Source organism: Anguilla anguilla, chromosome 1 (assembly GCF_013347855.1).
Source record: "Anguilla anguilla isolate fAngAng1 chromosome 1, fAngAng1.pri, whole genome shotgun sequence".
Lineage (NCBI taxonomy): Eukaryota > Metazoa > Chordata > Actinopteri > Anguilliformes > Anguillidae > Anguilla > Anguilla anguilla.
This window is the reverse complement of record NC_049201.1, coordinates 4,793,233-4,815,757: the sequence shown is the minus strand read 5'-3', so window position 1 is coordinate 4,815,757 and position 22,525 is coordinate 4,793,233. Positions and strand designations below refer to the sequence as shown.

Here is a 22,525-nt window from a genome sequence, read left to right as displayed (position 1 = left end):
TGGCAGGGTTACAGGGTTGCTGGAACCATTCCCAGCATGCACTGGGAGAGATTCCAATACCACAGTTAAACATTGGCGCGGGTTGACAGTTGATGACATCACAATGCCTAACGAAGGACCACACAGCGCTCGCGCTAGCCACAGTTAGCCTGCTTTATAGCCCTCGATTAGGGGAATGGCTTTTAGCAGTTTGCGGGAAGCGCCGATGCGCCGGATGATTGAAAGATTATAGAGGAGACGTGAAAACGCGAGGCGTAATGAGTGCTGCGTTCGTGTCTGCTGTCATTAGCCCCGAGGGTTCGCGTTCTCGGCAAGATATGACTTCCTGGTTCGACAGTGGGATAGTTCAGCAGGGAGAGGACAGCTGCGAAGTCACCTCGCTGGTAGGAATGCGAGAGGGACTCCACCAGTACGTTGCTAACAACCGAAAGAACAACACTCCGGTGATTTGTGAATGCTGTTTCCTCGATACCCACAGGGGCACCAGGAAGTTTAAGTCCAGCCACTTGTCAATGGCGGCATTGTACTGTTTGGTTGCTAGCGATGTGTCGTGCGATTGGTGGGAGCTTCCCTCCGTGAAGCTTCTCTGTTTACCGTCCCTGGTTTGGCAGCTTTGGCGGCTTCATCCTGCAGTCACGTGACACGCCGCGCACCCTCCCGTCCTCTGCCGCGCGTTTCTGTGCGCGCTGCTCTCCAGAGCCGACGCCCGGCCAGCGTTGTCCTGCTCTTCAGTGCCTCGAGGCCTGCTGAGCAGCAGAACGCAGACCTGTAACGTCTCCGCAGCGGGACTCAGAGAGAGACACAGCGGCCCTCCGCCCCCTTTTCGGCTCCCCACCCGCCGCGTACCTGCTGTCAATCAGGAGCTGATTAAATCCTCTCAGTGCCCCCCCCCCCCAAACCCCCCCGCCCCCCCTCAGGCGTAACACACTGCTTCTCCATTACGGCTCACTTTCGCTTGCAGCCCGGTGCCAGTAGCCCGTTAGCGGCCGGCCTTCCCCCTGCCAGGCCTTCCCCGCCAGGCCTTCCCCTGCCAGGCCTTCCCCGCCAGGCCTCGGATGGATTTAGCGCTTCGGCGCCTGATTCCTCTTTTATTATTTCCGTTCCGGTCCGGTTCATCTCCGCCCCCGCGTCCCCGCGGAACCTCCGAGAGCCCTGCAGACATGTGGGGATTTTAGGGGTGTCCATCATGGCCAGAGGGGCCCAAAGCCAAGCCTTTAAAAGTTACCTGTTTACTTGCTCGATTGTGCGTTGATTGCACCCAAGTACACAAACCTTTTTTGGTTCTATTTGAATTTTTGTATTACGTTCTTTTTTTTGTTTCAAAGTTTAATCCCCAAGCATACGCTGCATACCACACCACTGGTGCTGTACCTCTTCTTTTTTTTTTTTATTTAAAAAAAAAAGTGCTTTTCGCAAATTCTGTGTGAAGGAGCAGCCTGTGCCAAAGAGAGGAGATGGAGTGGAGATGGGTTTCCAGAACGTTCCAATCCAAATGACATGGCTCAGGGATCCTGGCAGAGGAGCACAGAGCCAAATGGAGGCCTGGCCTCTCAGGCTCTTGAAATATGGAGCATATACTGTAGAGTTTGTTTAACGTTGTTCATTGTGTAAACTCCTGCCCCCCCCTCCTGCCCCCCCCCCCCCCCCTCCATCACAGCGGTGTTTGGGGTGAGAGCGGGACCTCTGCTCACGTCTGCGTCGCTGGCCTCGTGTGGATTTTCTGCTCCCGTCTTTTACTCTGGCTGTCAGGACGTGACGGAGCGATGTTTAGAATATCGTCTCTGCGATGGTCAGTCACCAGACGAGCCCCCGCTTCTCCCTGTCCTAAACAGCGAAACCACGGCCGCTTCTCAGTAAATAGTTTCTCTTTGGCGTGACTCTGGTTTGAAAATCTCTCCACTTGGGCTGACGTACGATGTGCACTCCTTCGCGTGGGCCAGTAATAACAACCTGAAAACGATAGCAGAATTAGGGAGCTGAATTTATTGGCACAGTACGTGTCCTGTGTGTGTCTGTCTGTGTGTGTCTGTGCGTGTGTGAGTGTGTGTGTGTTATGTGGTGTGTGTGCATGTGTGTGTGTGTATATGTGTTGTGTGTGTGTCTGTGTGTGAGCGTGTGCGTGCTGTGCGTAGGTAAGTGTGTGTGTGTGTATGTAGGGGCGTGCATGTGTGTGTGTGTGCGTGCGTGTGTGTAAATGCTGTGCGTAGGCGTGTGCTTAGTTTGCGCGTGTGTCTCTGTTTTTCCAGATTGGGGGAGCAGCTGAAGAAGTTTCTGGAAGATCCCGACCCTGATTTCACTCTGGACCTGGGGCCAGATATGCGGAAGATCCAGCACTGCTTCACTCTGCTCAAAGTACAGGCCCCGATTTCTGCTTCTCACCGCGTTCCCCTGCTCTGTGTCACACCCCCTCCAGCCATTCCCTCCTGCCTGTCTCTCCTCCTCCATCCTCGTCCCTCTTTCGCATCTGGTGCCAACCTTGTTCTGTCTGCACTGCAGTCTGTTCTGTCTGTACTGAAATCCGTTTTGTCTGTTCTGCCGTCTGTACTGCAGCCTCTTCTGTCTGTGCTGTGGTCTGTTCTGGCTATACTATAGTCTGTTCTGTCTGTACTGCAGTCTGTCTGCGCTGTGGTCTGTTTGTCTGTACTGTGATCTGTCAGGGCCTCAGTAACTGTGTCCAACACTCAGTCATCAGTGTTGCTCTTTTTACCTTCGACAAATTTATTGTCCAGAAAATAGACTAAAGGTCAGAGAATTTGTTTTTATGAGACCTAAAATGTCTTATATAAGACAAGGAGTGAGAGTTTTGATGATGATTTCCATGATTTTTCATGGAAATTGTTATTTCGGGTGATCAGGTTCAGGTGGCATTTGGCTGTCTCATGTCTGACCGCTTTTGCCAGATTAACATTCTGGCACTGACTGGCTTTCAAGAGCAGAGCATGCCCCCTACTGACCACTGTGAGGAACTTCGCATTGTTTCCTGCAATACGGACAGCTGTCACTAACTAACATCAGGCCTGCCTGAAACAAGCTGCCATTGAGCTGTGTGGCGGAGCTTTAACATGGGGCTCAGAGATGGAGGATCTTTCAGTGAACTATCGGAGGCCTTCACTCAGTTATGATGTCATCGGTTGTCAGCCCCGATCCAGCTGAACAGGAGGCAGCCGTTTGTCTCTGCAGGAGGAGGAGGACCGAGCAGAGAGGAGTGGAGTTTGAACAGACTTTCTCCAGTTTGGCTCACGCACCAGATGGACAAGGACTGTTTGTTGATAACGCTTCTTACAATTCTTACAGGCCAAACGATTTATGCGGAGAACTCTGAGGCTTGCAACACGGCTTCAGGTTTAGAGCCCAGATGTATTTCTTTTGGGGGGTTTTTTTTTTTTTTTTTGGTCGTTTGAAGCGGAGTGTAGCTTGTCCGGAGCTGGCGGCTCTGTTCCGTTCCGCGGATCCTCAGATCTGCGTTGCCGCGCGCTGCGGCGCACCGTCCTGGCGCACCGTCCTGGCAAACAGCGGGCGGTTTGAGTCATCGCCATAGCATCGACCGCCACCGCCCCCCCCCCCCACTTATCTGTGTTCGGGTTTGTTAGCGTACAGCCCCGCCGCGCGTTCACAGTACCCTCCCCTTTCGCTCAGGATATTCGGCAGTGATTTGTGAGAAATGCGGGGCCTGTTTTTCTCCCCCACTTCCCCCCCCCCCCCCCCACATCTCCCCCCGCTCCCTGCATGTTTCCGTTTACCTCCTGGCCTCCTCTCTTATTTGGATCCCTGCCGGATCAGTGCCGGATCCCGGAGGCGGGATCGGCGTTCCGCGTCCTCGAAGCCTCGCGGTTTTTAACCGGGCCCGCGGTGCCACGCCCGCATTCCCAGGGCGGCAGCGCGCGAGCGTTCACTCGCGGGCGAGGCGGGGCGGGGCGGGGGTGCGCTCTCCCCCGCGAGGAGTCGGAGCCCAAAGGCATCCGTGAGTGCCCCCCCCCCCCACGCTTTCTCTGGTCGTCCCTTCGCACAGCACGGTAACCGTATATCTGTGCGGGGGAAGGCACCGAGCGTCCTTCCAGGGTAAAATTAGCGCTCCCAGAATGCACTTGGAAGCGTGCATTTTTCTGGTTAACCAAAGACATGTAGCATGTCGCGCGAAACATTCTCGAAGATGGGGCCCCGTGCGCCAGAAAGGATCCGACCGTAGTGTTTGTCAAGTCCGCCGTAGCGCGGTTCTGTCGCGCTGTAATGTATGAGGGGCCAAAAATAGGAGCGCCATTTTCCCCAACATCTGGACTCCCTTTAAGGAACTGAAGAGCAAGGCCCTTAAGATAGAATAATCATGATATGGCCCCGAGTATGGATGGAAAACAAGAAAAAAGAATCACCGCCAAGAACCAAACCAGGCAACAAACAACCAAGGCCGTCTTTTATTGCAACAGCAATTTTTCTTAAGAAATCTGATCCGAATTCTGTTCTCTGATTCCGATTTTGAGCCAAATTGTGATTCGTTCCGTTTCAGGGGTGCAGGGATGTAGTTCAGGGGTTGAGAGGCTGTAGTTCAGGGGTGCAGGGCTATAGTTCAGGGGTAGCGGGCTGTAGTTCAGGGGTGGAGGGCTGTAGTTTAGGGGTAGAGGGCTGAAGTTCAGGAGTGGAGAGGCTGTAGTTCAGGGGTGGAGAGGCTGTAGTTCAGGGGTGGAGGGCTGTTGTTTACAGAAGGGGATGGAGTGATGCCAGAGGTGGAGAAGGGGAAATAGGATGATTGGCAGCACCTCTAGCCTCCCTCTCTCCCTCACTCTCTCTCTCTCTGTCCCTCCCTCTCTCTCTGTCCCTCCCGCCGCAGGTGATGGTGAGGGAGAAGTTTTCAGGCGTGGCTCCGGCAGCTGATTCGGTCCAGTCCCCTGAGCTCCCCAGCCAGCCAGGGAGCCCCCACCTGGAGGAGGTGACACCTGAGGAGGTGAAGAAGCTGAGAGAGATGCTTCAGCAACGCGACAACGAGATCAGTATCCTCCATGCTAAAGCCTGCTTACTATCAACCTGCTTGCTTATTCTGCATACTAAAGCCTGCTTACTATCAACCTGCTTACTTATCCTGCATACTAAAGCCTGCTTACTATCGGATGTGGGGGAACTCATCCACCACCAATGTGTAGCACCCACATGAGTGGGGGGTTCTCTGGTGTCCTGACTAAAATGCAACCCAACCTGGCTCTCTCAGCCTACCAGCTTATCATCCCCTGATTTAATTGGGTAAAACTTGTTTCTCCGCCTCAGGTGATGTGCGGTGAGCTTTCTGGCACAAAATGGCTGCCGTGCATCACCCATGTTCCCCCTGTATCTGGTAAAGTGCTATCAAATGACGGGGACACTGTGCTGTAGGAGATGCTGTCTTTCGCACGAGATGTTAAACCGAGGTCCTGACTCACTTAAAAACCCCCATGACACTATTGCATGTATATATTGCTCATAACGGACAATGGTTTTATAGTATCTGCGTCTTAGGAAATGTATTGTTTCAAGAGCTGTGCATTTGTGAGATTGCAAAAGGCAGAAGACAGGATATTGGGAGGGGACAGTTTTCAGCAGAGATCGTGTTGAGGAGGCCCCTCGAACCTCTGTGCCGTCTGCGCTTGGCAGGAAGGCCGAGTCAAAGAGTTTTGTGGCGAGAGAAAAACCAGTGGCGTTCTTTGAAATTTTTTTGAATTTTTTTTATTTCCTGTGAGGTCTGGCAAGATGAGCGCTGTCAACCTTTTGATTGAGGCTGAACTATGCGCAGGACCGGGTCCAGACTCAAATCATTAAGCATTAGGACGAAATCATCCACCAAATCCTCCTCTTTATTACTTTTTCATTTCACAAGTGGTCCCATTTATTTTTTTTTGAATTTGTATTATGGTTTCCTGAGGGAATCGTCTTGCGCGCGGGGTTTTAAAGTTAGCCGGCTCGGCTATCCCTTGATTATCCATCCCCACTGATTTAGGGCCAAGACACACAGAAACTCATCTTTCTGATATTTCACGCTGGAATATGGGGGAATAACAGAATGTAATTTTCACGAGGCAAAAAATAAAAAGAAGAAGGAATCTACTGTAGCACCGCTGTAGTGCAACTTAGAGGCCTGCCTCTCCAAAATACCATATAGGGAGTGAGCGTGTCAGACGAGACGAGTTATTCTCTGTATTTATGGCTATTGGGGAGTCATTTGGTGCGTGTGGATAACTTTATCTGCCGTTGCAACGCTGTGACATGTCTTAAAGGCGCCTTACGTAAGGTAGTTCTGTAAGTCGGAGAGGAGATATTTGGTTGGGTGCGCCAGGAACTCGTAAACGAGGCCCGTGGAAATACCGCATTCTGTACGGTATCGCACGGCATCATGGGATACATTAAGAGACCGCAAACAAATCTTCACGTCGCAGTTTGGCATATTTCGCATTTCACATTTTCAAACCGTTTACATCAAAATTTCAGCACGGTTTTGACTTATGACCACATTAATTTTCCCTGACATACACATGCACACACACAGTTTTTTTACACACAATTATTATTTTGTTATCATTGAATGCAAAAGTCTTCTAATTGCACACTGTTCTAAATCTTAATGAACAGCATAATTGTTTGTTGGCAGCTGTCGATGGTGTCAGGTGGTGATTGGAGCTAAGCTTTCTGCCTGTTTGAATGGCAGGTTATCATTTTTTTTTTTTTTCTTTTTTCAAAGTGGAGACGAGCTCCACACCAATTTTTTCCTGCCTGAACTCACACTGTGCAGAGGTGTGGAGGCTGGGGCTGCCTGTGTTTATTCCCCTCTCAGGAGGTGCAGGATTCACTGTGTACTCACAGATTACTGCTCACTCTTTCCAGGTGTCTGCAGGCTTCCATCTGCCTGACGCACTCTGAGTAAGCCTGTGGTTAGCCTACTGCACAGATGCAGCCCGAGAGAGAGGTGTATGTGTGTGTGTGTGCGTGTGTGTGTGTGTGCTCGTGTGTGTGTTTGTGTGTGTGTGTGTTTGCATGTGTGTGTCTTTGTGTGTGTGCTTGTGTGCACGTGTGTGTGTGTGCGCGTGTGTGCGTGTTGGGAGAAAGTGGTGTTAATGTGTGATTGAGGGAGGTCTGCTCTAATGCTTTCTGATCCCATTTTCACAGCTGGTGGTCCCTCTCTGTGAACCCCCAGGTTCCATCGGTCGACCTCCGGCTCACGGAACCAGAGCCCCTCCCACTCCCCTTTGTGACATCATAAGCCCCTTTTTCTCCTGTACCCTCCGGTTGCCCCTAGAAACAGCCACCCGGGAGGCCTTGTTCGGAACGCCGTGCATCACATGCTTGGGCTGTACTGCGGTCCCATCGCCCTCTCGAGCTCCATCATTCCCACACCCTCTTACTGTATGTCCCTTTTGCACTGACACATTCCACCTCAGTGGATCCAAGCCGGCTCGATTCGCTTCTGCATTATAACTCTGTTGACCTCTCGTACCCCAGGGCGTACCGTATACCGCCGTCGACGCTGCAGTGCATTTTGGGAATCCGCTGACTTTTTAGACGGGCTGTGAGGAGCATACATTTGACAGCATGCTGCAGTAGATCAATAGGTTTAACAGCTGTAGGCTGCGCAGGTACCGAACGAGCACCAGATTACATTTGGTTTGGCTGTCATGTAATGGTGCAAGAGGAGCATTAGTGAGGCGTCCTGCCTCTTCCAGACTGATATTCAGACTGCAGCCTGTGAGCTTTCTGCCCCCCCCCTCGTTACCGTCCCGACGGAAACGCCCCGGGCCTGCTCCCACGCCTGGAACCCGTTACACCGCCAAACCCGGGGGGGGGGGGGGGGGGGGGGGGGCAGGACCACTAACCTACGCAGCAACGGAACTAGAGACCGACGGACAGAATGAGGCGCCGTCCGTGAGGAGGCTGAAACAGGAGAGTGCCGCAGCTCACGGGGAAGACCGAAAAGACGAAGAGAAGCGAAGAAAGGAGGGAGGAGAAGGAGGGCGGGCGAAGGAAGGAGCGGCGGCCAGGGCTTAAGCTACAGCCGCGACTGCGCGCGGGCGACTGGCGGTAATCCAAGTGGGAGCCAGATTCCGGTAATAACAGATCGCGCGTGTGTGTGAGCCCCATGTGTCACGGGGGTAATCTGTAATGCACTGTTTACATGAGCCGTGAGCGCGTGAGGATTTGGGGAGGGGGGGCGGGGGGGGCGCTGTCTCCAATAAGTTGGAATTAGCCGCCGTGTAAACATGGAGAGTGGGCAGATCCCCCCCCTCTCTCACTAATGCACCCAAATTTATTTCTGTGGCTTAGACCCCCACCCCACCTCGTGCCCATATCCCCTGGGCCTGGAGCCCAGTGCAGGATGTACTGTTCTCTCTCTCTCTCGGACCAGCATGCACCTGGCCTTGAAATCCTTACCCGTAGCGCGTCTGCTCTTTTTCTCCCATCTCGCTGGCACCGTGAGTTCGCGCTTCAGAACGGCGGCGTGGTTAAAGCGCGGGCGTGGCCAAGGCCTACCGGGCTTACGGTCCGGCCGCCGGTCTCTGAGGAAGACGCCGCTTAGAGGGACCGCTGCAGGGGTGCAGCTACAGCAGGACGGGCTGGGCTGGAAAATCCAGGTTCAGACAGTAAAACTCCGCCCCCGTGTTTTTTTGTTCCAATCGCCTGGATTTGCTAGTTAGCGCAATTCTTCAGCGCTTGGGTGGAAGAAACATGTGCCAGGACTTTAACTTTCTGACCCCTGGACCCACCTCCGTCGACAGTCTGGTTTTGAGCCAGTCGAGGGAGGGAAGGAGAGAGAGAGACATGCTCTTACATACACATACACACATGCACACAAAAACCAAATATCACTCACTGTCGTTTTTGTTATGGTTTCTCTTCATCCAATACGTCATCTTGTTTCCTTTATTATAGCATCAGTATGCAATTTTCAGTTCTTCTAAAATTTGTTACTGTTCTCTTCAATTCCTATAACATATGCTGTGGCAAATGCTTGCGTGTTTCGTGCCAGTGAAGCATTTTGAATTGGACTGAACTGAGGGAGGAAAAGAGAGAGAGAGAAACAGACGGACGAGTGAACACAGCTTTCCCTACAGTGGATTTCTAACAGAGTGAGATAAGCACTGTGATGATGGAATGAATTGCTCTGTTTTGTGTAGGCATACTGACTGCGAAATATTGCTTTTTTTTCTCAAGCTTTTGATGAACGCAGCTTTTTTACCGAAAACTTTGTCACATTTTAGCCGTTGTGTTATTTCTTACAAAATCATTTTGTGGCCGTTCAGTGTGCTCCTGCACTCTGAAAACTGACGACTGCATTTGTGATTGTTTCTTCGATGCGTTTAAAAACATGGGCAGGAAAGACGGGTGTCTCGGGGAATGTTCCTGGATCCAGAGAGAGAGAGAGAGAGATGTAGTGTTACCCCGGCGCCATCTTGTTTCTCCATGCTCTAGCCTGGGCCGTCCTCCCTCAGTGCAGCCAGTGGAACATCTGCTGTGTCCTGTGTGTTGGGGACAAAGCCACCAGGGCTGTGGGAATTAGTTTGGTCATACAGTCATTTAGCGATGTGTTTGTCACCCCTTTAGCCACTTCTGCTTGGTGGCCTGACCCTGAGAACTCTTTGCCTGAGTGAGGGGGGGACATCTCATTGGCTTGCTTAAAGAAGTCTGTGTGTCAATCGTACTAGCAGCCAACAGGATTACAGGGCAGCGCGAGTCTCACCCCTGTCTTTTTTGAACGTGGGTGGCAGTGGAAGAGGGCATATTTTCCTCCTTTTGTGGATTGCGACTGGGGATAGTTCTGTGCCATGGTTCTGTTGATAGAAATATTTTTTGAAATAATAAATAATATGTAACTCTAGATCAGAAGAAGAGGGCAAAAGTAGCTTTAAGGACACTGCCGTTTTGGGTTTCTCGCTGAGGTCTCGACGGAAAGCCAAGTTATGAGCGGAGGAAGACGGGGGGATTTCCAATAAAGATGCCGCTCTCTGGAACCAACTGTAGTTATTGGGGTCGTGTTTACCGAACCATGGTCGAGGCCAACCGTTTGGAGAGTAAAATGACCGTGTCGCGGGATGGGTGGGGGTGGGGGTGGGGGGGGGGGGGGGGGGGGGGGGGGGGGCGGGTAGTGCCAGGCTCTGTCAACAAAGCGACCCCTCGCCAAGTTGGCACCATCGCTGGCACCGTTGCGGGCACGGCCTGTCCTGGCTTCTCCTCACAGCGGTTCCCATGGATCTCACTATGAACACAATCCGTCTGTTTTCACACAAATACCACTTAGTCAAATACTTGTCATTTCAAGCATTTAAAACTTTTAAAATATGGGGCTCCTGATTTTTTCCAACCGCAGTGCACACACATATATACACATGCCCGCAGGCATACACACACATACATGCGCACACACACACACACACACACACACACACACACACACGTACACATACGTGTACCCACACACACACACACAAGTGGAAAGTGGCATTTTAGAGTTCACTCTGGCGTGACTGAGACCAGATGATTAAAATCTCAGTGGCCTGTCTCATCCTCAGACCAAGGACGTGCACTCAATTCTCTGTATCAGGTCTGTACAGTGTCAAGTCCACCTGGACCTTGATTGGCTGATTATTTTGACCCTCGGCTTTGATTGGCCGATTACAATGATCCTTGCCTTGATCACAGACCACAGAAACTGCAGTTTTTGGGGGCTTCTGCAAAACCCCCTTCCTCTCCCCCAATCACTGCGATGCGTTTAAGCCTGTTGAAGATGCGTTCTTTCATGGATTTTGAACGTTGCCCGCTGCGGCGCTGTTTCCCTTCTCTTGGCAACGTAAATGACAGCGGTAAACGTGTCCCTGCTACGCGTTAGCGGTCGGGGGACACGTTTGAGGATCGCTCTCCGTCCGCTCGATCAGGCGGGTGCGTACGCGGCGGTCACGACAGTACGGAGCGGTCCGAGGAGGATGAATCTCTACGGTTACGCACAGTGTGTGCTGCCGCAGTACGCCGGTCTGCTTCGCGGCGGGAACGTACTGTAATCTCCCTCACCGCGAGGCCACAGGGAGGCCCGGGGGGGGGGGGGGGGGGGTGGTACGGGACAGGGTCCCCGGTGTACGGGAAATTATTATTTATTTTTTATTTTTTGCGGTATACTGTGACATGTGCGCGAGGCGGGGTTGGGGGGGGGGGGGGGGGCGAAGATGTTCCGGAATCTTGGCCCGGTCTCCCGCCACCTCGGCTCCTCTCCGAACCCGCCTGACTCAGAGCAGACCGCGACGCGCTCGTCACGCTTCGTTATCGGAGGTGGACTGTCGGCTTTCGAATGCTACGCTGTACGCGCATGTGCGCGTGTGTTTCTCAGAGATAGACCGCGTGTCCGCTTTCAAATGCGGTGCTTTACGCGCATGTTTTTCTGCTTTTGTTTTGTTTTGTAAATTACTTCTGAACTCTGGATCGATCGTCCTTCTTATTTGTCCCGTTCCCCCCCCCCCCAAACTGGCGCACGCGGAACAGAAACCGCTGCTGCTTCGTAGCGGCTTTGCGTAAAAGGAAGGAGGTGCTGACGTGCGGGGCTTTTGGGGGGGGGGGGGGGGGGGGTGCGGTTATATTTGGCGAGGCGCTGTTGGACGGGTCGTGTTTGGCGAAAAGTGTGTTTCCGGCGGTTTGAAGTTCGCTGTCCTGAACGCGCTCGTCCTTGAGTGCGGCTGCGCTCTACAGAATATTGTCACTGCTCCTAAAAATAAGAAAATATGTTTCCCCATTTGCTCAGCTGTATGATTATATGATTATATATGACAGCGTTTAGATGAAACGTTCCATTTTACTTTGTTGAGGGCTGTCAAACTCACATGACCCGTGCTCCCACCCCCCCAACGTTTTTTAGTTTGTTGTAGCTAATGGCACACACATTTTAATCTAGCAGCTACCAGTATTTACAGACAGGTGTGCTGTGAACACGCTGGTACCTGTTCCTTAACGCCTCGTGCTCAGGTGTGCTGGTGAACATGCTGAAGAAGGAGAAGAAGAAGGTGCTGGACGCCACCACGCAGCTCACCAACGTCATGAGTGGCCACCCCCCGCTATCCCAGAGTTCCCTGCAGCTGTCCGAGGCCACGCCTTCTGAGTCCACCGTGATCCAGGACAGAGTGCCCAGCCCCGGCTCCTCATACTCTGTACACAGGAGGAGAGGTGTGTTACCATGCACACACACAAACACACATATACACACACACACACACACATTCAAACACACACACACACACGCACACTCAAGCACACACACACAAACACACAAACACACATATACACACACACACACATTCAAACACACGCACACGCACACTCAAGCACACGCGTGCACACACACGCACACACACACACAGAAATGCACAAACATATGCGCATGCATACTTGCACGCACACACACACACACACACATACTCAAACGCACGCACACAATGAGCCAGATTAGCTGCACCAAGAAGTGTGAGCCGAAGGCAGTGTTCATAGAGCCTGTGTTTCTGTGTCTGTATCTAAAGCAGTATCCCCAATGTACCCCCACCCTGTGAACAGCACCTACAGAGGGGGGGGCTGTCTCACCCTCCGATTTGGGCTCCTCATACGGGGCTTTGTAAACTGCAGCAGTGCGGTGGGGTGAGTGAGTGTGGGGGCGGGGGCGGGGGGGGTGACATAGCGGAGGACTGTAATTTATGGCGCTATACATTTGGGAGGCCAGCAGTTACTGTCCAGCACTCCTCATCTGTCCAACCAACACATGCGCAGGAGCCAAAGCAGACAGAGAGCGACGTTTCTCTTCTTCAGCTCGTCCTTTCGCTGCACGATCTCTCTCTCTTTTCACAATCTCCCCTCTTTTATTCATGAATTACCAGCAACGTCTTCCTCTCTGCTCCCCGGCACCTCTGCTTAGACCCCCCTGGGATTGGGAGGTATGTGGAGTTTCACTGGGGGGGTCTAAACAGCTGAATACCTGGGAGATGTGTGGGCAACAGCTCCCGATTGGCCCTGTTCTGCCAGTGAATCCATCGCGGCGTTTGTCAAATCACTTTTTCTCATTTAGTGCCTAATCCAGGACCGATTCAGGTCTGTGAAACTGTGGCAACATCTTGCTTTCAGATGTTTCTGGAAACTAATGCTGTAAACCTCATGACCTGTACAGTGTATCAGCAAAGTCTATTTATTGTACTGTTGCGAGATTTGGATCTGCCCGACTGAAACCTCCTGTTTGTCTTGTGGACGACCAAAAAACAAGCCAAACCAGATAATAACAAGAACTCTGGATATTGGTTTCTTCTCAGTATGCTAAAAATAGTGTAAAAGATCATAAAATGTGCGCATAAGTCTTCTGCTATTGTTTTTCTTGAATTATTAAAATTCCTGAGACCTTAGTGTTCGCTCCCATCTTGTTTTGCTCAGCAGAGGAACGTGATTGGTCACACTGCTGGATCTGAGTCAGAGCACAGCCGGGGGGGAACCTCTGTTCTGCTCCCTCGTGGTGTCAGGGCCGATTTTAGTGTCGCGCAGAGGGCTGTTACGCGGTGTTTCGCATGCCTCTGCCCCGGCTCGGCCCTGCAAGGCTCGTCTGTCTGCTCAGACCACCGGGCCTGCTCGTAAAAAAAAAAAAAAAGTCCCCTTTGCGACTACAACGATCCATTAAACCGAATAAAGTTTTGGGAGGTTAACGGAAATGAACCGTGTTTTACGGTCTGTGAAATGAGTGGGAATGCGAAGAGGTAAAGGTGCGAACTCAGGGGGGTTCAGAGGTGTACAGTAAAATGTGGAACAGGAATGTGGGGGAGGTATATTGGGGTTGCGCTGATTTAGTTTTGCCTGTTGGGGTCGTCTGGAAAGATTTCACGGGCCGGCCAAATCCTTTAACTCAGGATGTACTGTACGAGTCTTTAAAATGTCCCAGTCCAAAAACGCACTTCTGCGTCAACTCATGCATCAAATATGCCACAGAAGCTTCCTTAGCTGTGGAGGAATGCAGCACTGGGTTGATTAAAACTGGGGGAAAAAAGAAAAATCTATTTTATTTCTACGGCACGTTTTATAGAGAACTGTCACCAAGATGCTTTACAGAGTCACAGAGGGAAAAAACGTGTTCAGTGTGTGAAAGATTACAACAATTACTGCTCATCGTGAGTCTGCGGTTAGCTCAGAGCTTAGCTTCAGGACTGGACGTGGGCTCCGAACCCACAACCTGCTGACGTCATGGGCCCGCACTCAAAACCCACAAGGCTGCTGGAGCTGTTTTACTCTGGGGGGGGGACTGAACACAGTCGGCGCAGGTAAACCCCAACGCCTGCTGCGTATATGACTCCACCGTGGCTGCAGACGACGGCCTTCCCCCCAGACCCCCGTCTCCTGTTACCACGGTAATTAGGCGGAGGTGTGTTTTGGTTACGGGTCCGTTTCCAGCGGGTTTCTCGAGGGGCCGGCCGTCTTTTCGGAGTCGACACAGACGCCTCTGTCGTCACCGCGAACGTCCGTGACGCGGAAACCCCCCCCGCTCCTGTGTTTTCACAGGGCAGCTCAGCGCTGGAGAAGAATGTGACGGGTTCGAAGGATCCACAGATTCCAGTCACTGACCTGTTTAAAGAGGAAAGAGGGGAAGAGGGTGCTGCTGTCATACCAGCACTGCTTATGTTGGACCCCGGCCGTTTTTTAAAAAATACGCGTAAACGGAAAACTAGGAGTTAAAAGTGGAGTTAAGCTGGACTGAAATTGAGCTGTCGTGCTTGTGGCTGCAGAGACCCCGCTGGCTGGCCCGTACCCCCCTTCCCTCCCCCCCTCCCCCCCCCCCCCCCCCCCCCCCCCTTTCTTTTTTTTCTGCTCGATTTCCTCCATTTCATTTTGGTTTTGTAGGCACTTTGTGTGATGACATACCTGGTCCCTGCTAATAACAGTGATCGAGGCTCTGGTGAGCGAAACGTGAGCCAATGAGGAGTGAGTCAGAGCTCCCCTCTCTACCACCACCACAGCTCTGTCCTTGGGCCCTCTCAGGCATTTCTGGGTAATGATGTGCCCCCCCGCCCAACCCGGTAACAGGACCAGCGAGAGTAATTGCAAGCAGAATTCGGAAAAGAAGAGAACCCTCATCTTTGAATGCCAACCGGAGCTGTAAGTTAGGAGCGAATCAGTCATTCGGCGGGCTGTGGGGGGTAGGGGGGTTTGGGCGGGGGGGGACCTCCCTCAAGCGACGTCCTTGGGGGACGTTAATGAGCGATGCGCGTGCGTCACTTACGTCCTGCAGAGGAATATCGGAACGCTGCCAGTTTTCCGGGGAATGGGATGCCAAATCCAAGAGCCCGTGCCCTTGAGCGCCCTTGGGCATTATTTTCCGACTGCACTGCGGCTCTGCGCTGGATTGGCTGCTGGGATTGGTTTGAGTCTGTTAGGCCAATCACGCCACAGCTCTGGCCTGCGTGGTGTTCTCTATGGGACCTCTCATGAGTGGCAGTCCTATGGTCCAATCACCTCCCACTCATATAATTTCAGTGCTTTCCGGTGATGTGGGGGCGCTAACTGTGGTGCTAACATTTCACTCACTTCCAGCCCATAAGGATCATAGCAAAGTGAATTCCTGCCAGCTATGCGTTTTAGGTACCTATTGGCATTGCATTTCATGAAACAACAAAACAATTTTTTTAAAACCAGCCATCGTAAACAACGTTTGTGTGCCAGTATGCATTTTGATAGCTTTTTTTTTGTGTTGCCAGGGCAATGTGAGGGGCTTAAAGAGGAGAACAGGTGGGAGGAGCTTAGAAATCAGGGGAGGGATTTTGAGTTTGTGTCTTCCTGGCAGGGCTTGGCAGTTGAGGTGGGAGGTGGGTGTCTGTTTATCATAAACCAGGGTTGTCCAATCTTATCCGAAAAGGACTGGTGTCGGTGCAGGTTTTTAGGTTTATCCCAGTATTAAGACACTTGATTCTACTTACAAAGGTGTTATTTCAAGACCATTATTAGTTAATAAGCTGAATCGGGTGTCATAGAGCTGGGCTGAAAGGCAGGCCTTGCACCCACCCCAGCCCTTTCTGGATAAGATTGGACACCCCTGTAATAAAAATTCTCGGAAATAAAATGGATGACATGTTCTAACCTGCCGTGAATTAAACACTGCTGGACTAAATCGCATGCTTCATTAATCAACCCCAGCAGAAAAGTCTTCTGTTTCAGATCATTAGAGTTTCTTTCTTTCTTTCTTTAATCTCGTTTTCTCTTGCAACTCTTCAGGTGAGAGTCGTGCTGCTTATTTCCTCTGTTGGCACTCCTGTTTGGTCCTGGGGAGAGAGAAGTGGACACAGACCGACCCTGACAAACGTACAAGAATGTGAGCGATTCGCAAGCCGAACAGAATCCACCGAGTTTCAAAACAGGACGGGGAGCACTTCAAATTAGCAATTAAATGTAAAATCGTCTGTTTTTGGCTAACTTCGCTCTTGGGCAAGAGCTCTCCCCTCAAATGACATTTTCAGAAGCGCTTCTCTCTCCCCCCCCCCCCCCCCCCCCCCTTCTCCCCCCCCCCGTTTTGAGCGATGGCTATTTACGTGGTGCGGGGCCACTGTCGGCGAGTGGAAAATGCTTCACCTGATGTCGAAATAATTGCGGGCAATTGCGCCGCTGCGACGCCGCGATTTAGCGTCTTCGGCGCGCGGTCTGAAATTCCACCGTAGCGGCGATTTGAGCCGGCTGATATTTTAACCTCTCCCTCCGTCCGCAAATGACGCCAAAACGACAGAGATTGCCAGGTAGTGGGGGGTGGTGGGGGGATGTTGGGGGGGGGGGGGGGGGGGTTCTGTCGAACGGGAGCCCAGGCGTCGGAGTTCATATCGCGGCGTGGGGGTTGTTTTCGTTAGCGACCGGCCTGCGTCACTGAGCTACATCGCGCGCCTGCCTGCGGCGGTATGGGTCTCTCTGCGATTGGGGAGAGGAGATTCCTCACCTTCGCCAAGCACAGCAGAGTGGGCCGCGCTTCTGCCTGACTTTCTTTCCAGATCTTTCTGGAATTCCTGACGTGTGCACTAACAGTGAGACTCCACTTTACCAGCCTACTCACAGTACGGGTCAAGCCCCTAACGTTCTGCCGTGGCGTGCTCTTTAGAGACTCACAGTCCAGGCTGAGTTGAGTAATCATGCTCTTTAGAGACTCATGATTCGAGCTGAGCTGAGCAATCTGAGTACTTTTTTTGTCATGAGTGGCGCTACATGTGTTGAGCTTCTCTGATACGCGTGCAATGACCTCGGAGCTAACAGCAGTTACCGCCAACTCTCTGAAGAGCAAATGTGGCACCTCTCTTTCTCTCCATCTCTCTCTCCCTCTCTCTCTCTCTCTCTCTCTCTTTCTGTCGCACATATGCTCATGGAAGAAAAAAAAACAGCGTTGCTCCCCTCTCATAAAAATCCTGGCGTATTCCAGGAGTGACCGAGTGTAATTAGAGCCCCAGGGGAGGACCCGCCTGGTCCCTGGGCAGCCCGCGGGGCGTTATTCCCAGAGCCGCGGACTCCAGGGGCCCCCGCTTCGCTGACCACTGGGGCCCCCGCTCCACTGACCACTGGGGCCCCCGCTCCACTGACCACTGGGGCCCCCGCTTCGCTGACCACCGGGGCCCCCGCTCCACTGACCGCCCAGCCCCCGCTCCACTGACCGCCCGGCCCCCGCTGCACTGACCACTGGGGCCCCCGCTGCACTGACCACTGGGGCCCCCGCTGCACTGACCGTGGAGCCCCCGCTCCACTGACCACTGGGGCCCCCGCTCCACTGACCGCCCCGCCCCCGCTCCACTGACCGCCCCGCCCCCGCTCCTCTAACCACCAAACATCTGTAGCTGCGGCCCGGGGTGCTTCCGTGATTACCCAGCAGCACTCCGACGCCGCGGTGAAGGAGCAGTTTCACGCCTGCACCCTGGGCACCCTGAACGCGCGCGCGCATGAGCTCATCGGCTCACTGAACACCCAGCCGCGTTATACTAAAATCGACCTTACGTCAGCCTCACAGATTCGCAGCTAAAATTGTGAAAACATTTTTTAGACTACCGTGTACTAACACATCATTACTGCGCATCCACAAAGTAGCAAGTGTGGAACAGAGGCGAGCACCCGTCCAAATTTGTCCATGAGGAACGAGTCAGTCCGTCAGTCAGTCATAATACTGAGATACTGGAACCTGATTATTGACCACAAATGAACCTTCAGTCTAAACATAAATCGACCGTAACACTAACCACAAATCAAGCCTAGCGCCAACCACTTATCTTCCCTAACACTAGCTATAAATCAGCTCTGTCACTAACCACAAATCATCTGTAGCACTATTCACAAATCATCCCTTACACAAGCCACAAATCACTTTTCATGTAATTACACAACTTATTGTAACATCGTGAAACGACATGTCTTTACCTGCGTTAAGTACCGTGCAATAACAGTGTAATAACACAGGGAAACAGCAGGAGCTGAACTCCAGTCTCTGGAGCTGGTCTCCTGGGCGTGTGATTGGCTCGTCGAGCCGAGTGCCCTGTTTACAGCAGCGGGGTCGTTTCCCTGGCGACCTGACGCATGACGGCAGCGGGGAGCCGCGTGCCAGCGGCGGTGGCGGTGTGCGCGCGGTCTGTCCTGCAGCTGGGCCAGGGAGTGGGCTGGGAGGGTGCGCCCGGCCGGCTTAAGCCTGCCCCAAAATAGAGCCCCCGCTCTCTGCCAGGGCAGCTGTGACTGAGCCCAGCCCGGAACGCACAGGCTACCCACCTCCCCACCGCCGCTCCTGCTCAACACCCCATTCTGCTCAACACCTCCCCAACGTGTCCTCCTGCTACCCACCTCCCCACCGCCACCTCCTGCTCAACACCCCATTCTGCTCAACACCTCCCCAACGTGTCCTCCTGCTCAACACCCCATTCTGCTCAACACCTCCCCACCGCCACCTCCTGCTCAACACCCCATTCTGCTCAACACCTCCCTAACGTGTCCTCCTGCTACCCACCTCCCCACCGCCGCTCCTGCTCAACACCCCATTCTGCTCAACACCTCCCCAACGTGTCCTCCTGCTACCCACCTCCCCACCGCCGCTCCTGCTCAACACCTCCCCACCGCCACCTCCTGCTCAACACCCCATTCTGCTCAACGCCTCCCCAACGTGTCCTCCTGCTACCCACCTCCCCACCGCCACCTCCTGCTCAACACCCCATTCTGCTCAACACCTCCCCAACGTGTCCTCCTGCTACCCACCTCCCCACCGCCTCCTTCTGCTCAGCACCTCCCCACCGTCTCCTGCTGACCTCCTCCCCACCATGTGCTTCTACTCAACACCTTCCCACTGCCTCCTACTCTGCACCTCCCACCGTCTCCTCCTCCCCACCACCTTATTCTGCTCTACACTTCCCCACCGCCTCCTCCTGCTACCCACCTCCTCACTGACCTTTAAATGAACACTCCCTCACACCTCCCCACCTTGTCTCCTGCTCGTCAGCTCCTCGCTGGCACTGGAGAGAGTGTGTGTGACTCTGCTCCTCCTATCTCCTAACCGTGAGTGGAACATGGGTTCATAAGCATCACCTCTTCTTCTTCTATATTTAAGCTCCCCACTAAATATAAAAACTCCCACCTCTTGTCCTCCTCTCCTCTTCTGCTATACCTCTCCTCACTGACTGCTAATGGGGGGAAAAAACCCTCCTTTTCTCCTCTTCCTTTCAGCTGGACGTCGGGACACTAAATCCGTACGAGGCGCTCGATAAATCCCCCCCGTGCCCTTCCGCAGGACGGGACGGGGATTTACGGCGTCCGCACTTAAACAAACCGGCGGTGATGGCGGGAAATGACCGTTCCGTCTCGCGTCTGGACCGCTGCGCGTTACGCTACGCTCCTGTGCCTCTGATTGGTCAGTCGGTCGGTCGGGCGGCGCGGTTAGCGGCCGCGGCGTAATGACCGCTCCCGTTCGTTCCCCTCCCTGGTATTAGCGCTAATACGCGTAGCGAGCGCGGCGTTCCCGGCGTAAAACCTCGACCGCGGCTCGGAGCCGGGCCCTTCTCCTCCTCCGTAATTAGGGCCCTGGGAGCAGAGGCTCGCTCTCCTCACCCACAGACCTTCCAGAATGTGGCGAGAGAGAGAGAGGGACGGTCGAAATCGGCCTCACGCTCGCGGTACTTCAAGCCTTTTCAAATTTCCAGCGACGTTACTGACCGTTTGCTGTTACCGTTTCTGTGTGTCTGTGTGCACGGATGGGACAGGGCAATAGGACTGGGGGTCGGGGGGGGGGGGGGGTTAGGGAGGAGTGGCACTGGGTCAGTGTGTGGAGGAGCAGATTTGAGCTTTCAGGGGCACCATAGTTAACGATTCAGGTAGGGGGAAGGGGGGGGGGTGGGGGTTGTTACAGTATAGCGTCCCGGGGCGATGCTGTCGTTGGCAGGATGGCGTCACTGGCAGGATGGCATCGGTAGGGGTGCTGTTGCTTATTTGCTGTGGAAGCGGCTCCATGCCTGCAGCGTGAGTCAGCAGCGCCGCTCCTCTCTTCCTCCAGAGAGCGCCGAAACAATGGGGGGGGGGGCGCCCATGCGACGGGGGGGGGGGGACGGCCCGTGGGACGCTATGGCCTCTTAAAACGGGCCCCCTGCTGCACGGTGGCCCTTTGCCCCCCCCAGGGGGGGGGAGGCGCTGCGATGGGCGACGCTGGCGGTTACCGCCGTCCCGCGTCGCGTGCTGCCGCGGCCCTTTGCGGACAAGCGCGTGTGGAATTTTTACCGAGGGTCTGCTTTCTCCATTCCGCCCTCCCTGGAATTCTTCTTGAGGTTCCTCTTCTTTTTATTTTATTTTTAAATTTTTTTTCGCGACAGCGCTGCATCGTAAACACTCGCTGGTTTCAATCAAGCGCCGCTCCAAAAATAAAAAACAAAAATTCCCCAAAAAAAAAAAAAAGCGTCTCGCATGAGGTCATTCATATTTCTGGTGATGCTTCCTTTTAATCTTTTTCAGAGACAAAAGTTTAGCAGACGACTATTTTTAAAAAGCAAGGCCCATCTCGACTGTGGTCACTTTGTTTGCCCGTTGACCGAATGTCAGCATCCAGTGTCATTCAGAGTAAATGCCATGACGGGTGCCCAGTGAACTAAGATGGCTGAAAACAGGGATGAGGTCACCGTTCTGAAAAGGAAAGGGCTTGTCCGGCTTAATTTATCACAAACAAGTCAAAAATTCAGTTGTTTTTTTTAGATTTGGAGGCACTTTTAAGCAGTGTGAGATATTGACGAACGCGCGTGAATACAGCCTAGTGAGGCTGGTGTATCGACTGACCTAGCCGAAGACTTTTTCAGAGCAGGCTTCATCAAGTGAATATTTATTACGTAGTTACGTTGCATCTACTGGTTAATTACAGAGAAAGTAACGTGGAATCGGTTTTTGAGCTCGACTTTAATTACGCCAACCGCAATCTGGGCAGACATTATGCAGTGGCTGTTCTAAGAATACCTCTCGTCTCCATGACGATGAATCGGTGTTCTAGAACGACTTGCGGAACAGTTTCCCTCAGTGCTTGTATCGCGATGAGCATTCGATAGGTTTGTAAGAACAGGAATGACCAGCAGAAATGGTGTTTAGTCATATAAACTGCTACTATAAAGCGAGGCATTATCAGCTGTCTCCGCAGAATGTCCGATATTTAAAAAGCTAAACGAAAGGCTACATTCAGATGAGGAGTCACTGTTGCTTCCTGCCTCTGTTGGCTCTGACAAGGCCCATCCTGGCAACTGCGCAGGGGTTTGGCTTGCATTCTGTCCCGCTCCCTTACTGGAGTTAACTTGGGCTTATCTCAAAGCTTCCTTAGCTCTTCTTTTGGTTTTTTTTACCTCTTCCAGGCCTTCGTAGAATGTTTCACCGAATGTCAGCGGTCTGGGCTGGAGCCGTTGCCAGGGTTACTTAGACTCCTAATGCCGTGCTCAGTGAGACGTGCGCCTGTTTGTGTCTGCAGCGTTTCATTGCAGCGGGAAACGGCAATTGGCGGTTAGGGTTGCCAGATTGTGGGATAGCCTCACCGCAGGCCGTATCTGACCCACGTGAGGCGGTCAGGAAGAAGGGCCTCATCAGGCTCGGGATGGGGTTGGCGCTCTGAGACGGGATATTTTTTGGGGGGGGCGGACACGGTCGAACCCGATCCCGCGGCTGAAGGAACGGCGCTTTTGAGGTGTCCGCAAGGAGGCAAAAGATTGGGGAACGGCGTGCCGTCGGAAACCCCCCGCCGCGGTTCTCCCGCCGGGCCGCCGTAGTGGGATCCCCCCTTTTCGTTTTCCTCTCTCCTGTTTTTAAAAATGTTTTTATTCATTTGTGTTTTTTTCGGTGAATCTAATCAAAGCTCGTCCTGCCGCTCGTCGGTCATCTCACCGACAAGATCACCCCTCATCTGCCGTACTCCCCCCCCCACCCCCCACTGTCACTACTCTCTGTATTGTGTGTATGTGTGTGTGTGAGAGAGAGAGAGTGTGTGTGTGTGTGTGAGAGACAGAGAGAGAGTGTGTGTGTGTGAGAATGTGTGTGTGTGTGTGTGTGTGTGTGTGTGTGA

General features: G+C 53.0%; 1 protein-coding gene across 3 annotated transcripts in view; it reads left to right on the top strand.

Annotated features, from left to right (window-relative positions):
* Positions 1–22,525, top strand: part of kif6 (kinesin family member 6) — an 87,712-nt gene that overhangs the window by 31,845 nt on the left and 33,342 nt on the right. For all 3 annotated transcript variants that reach the window (XM_035396354.1, XM_035396268.1, XM_035396182.1), the window contains exons 11-13: positions 2,247–2,352; positions 4,823–4,982; positions 11,956–12,153. In XM_035396354.1, the coding sequence (XP_035252245.1) occupies positions 2,247–2,352; positions 4,823–4,982; positions 11,956–12,153 (464 nt within the window). The remainder of the gene's footprint in view (positions 1–2,246; positions 2,353–4,822; positions 4,983–11,955; positions 12,154–22,525) is intronic.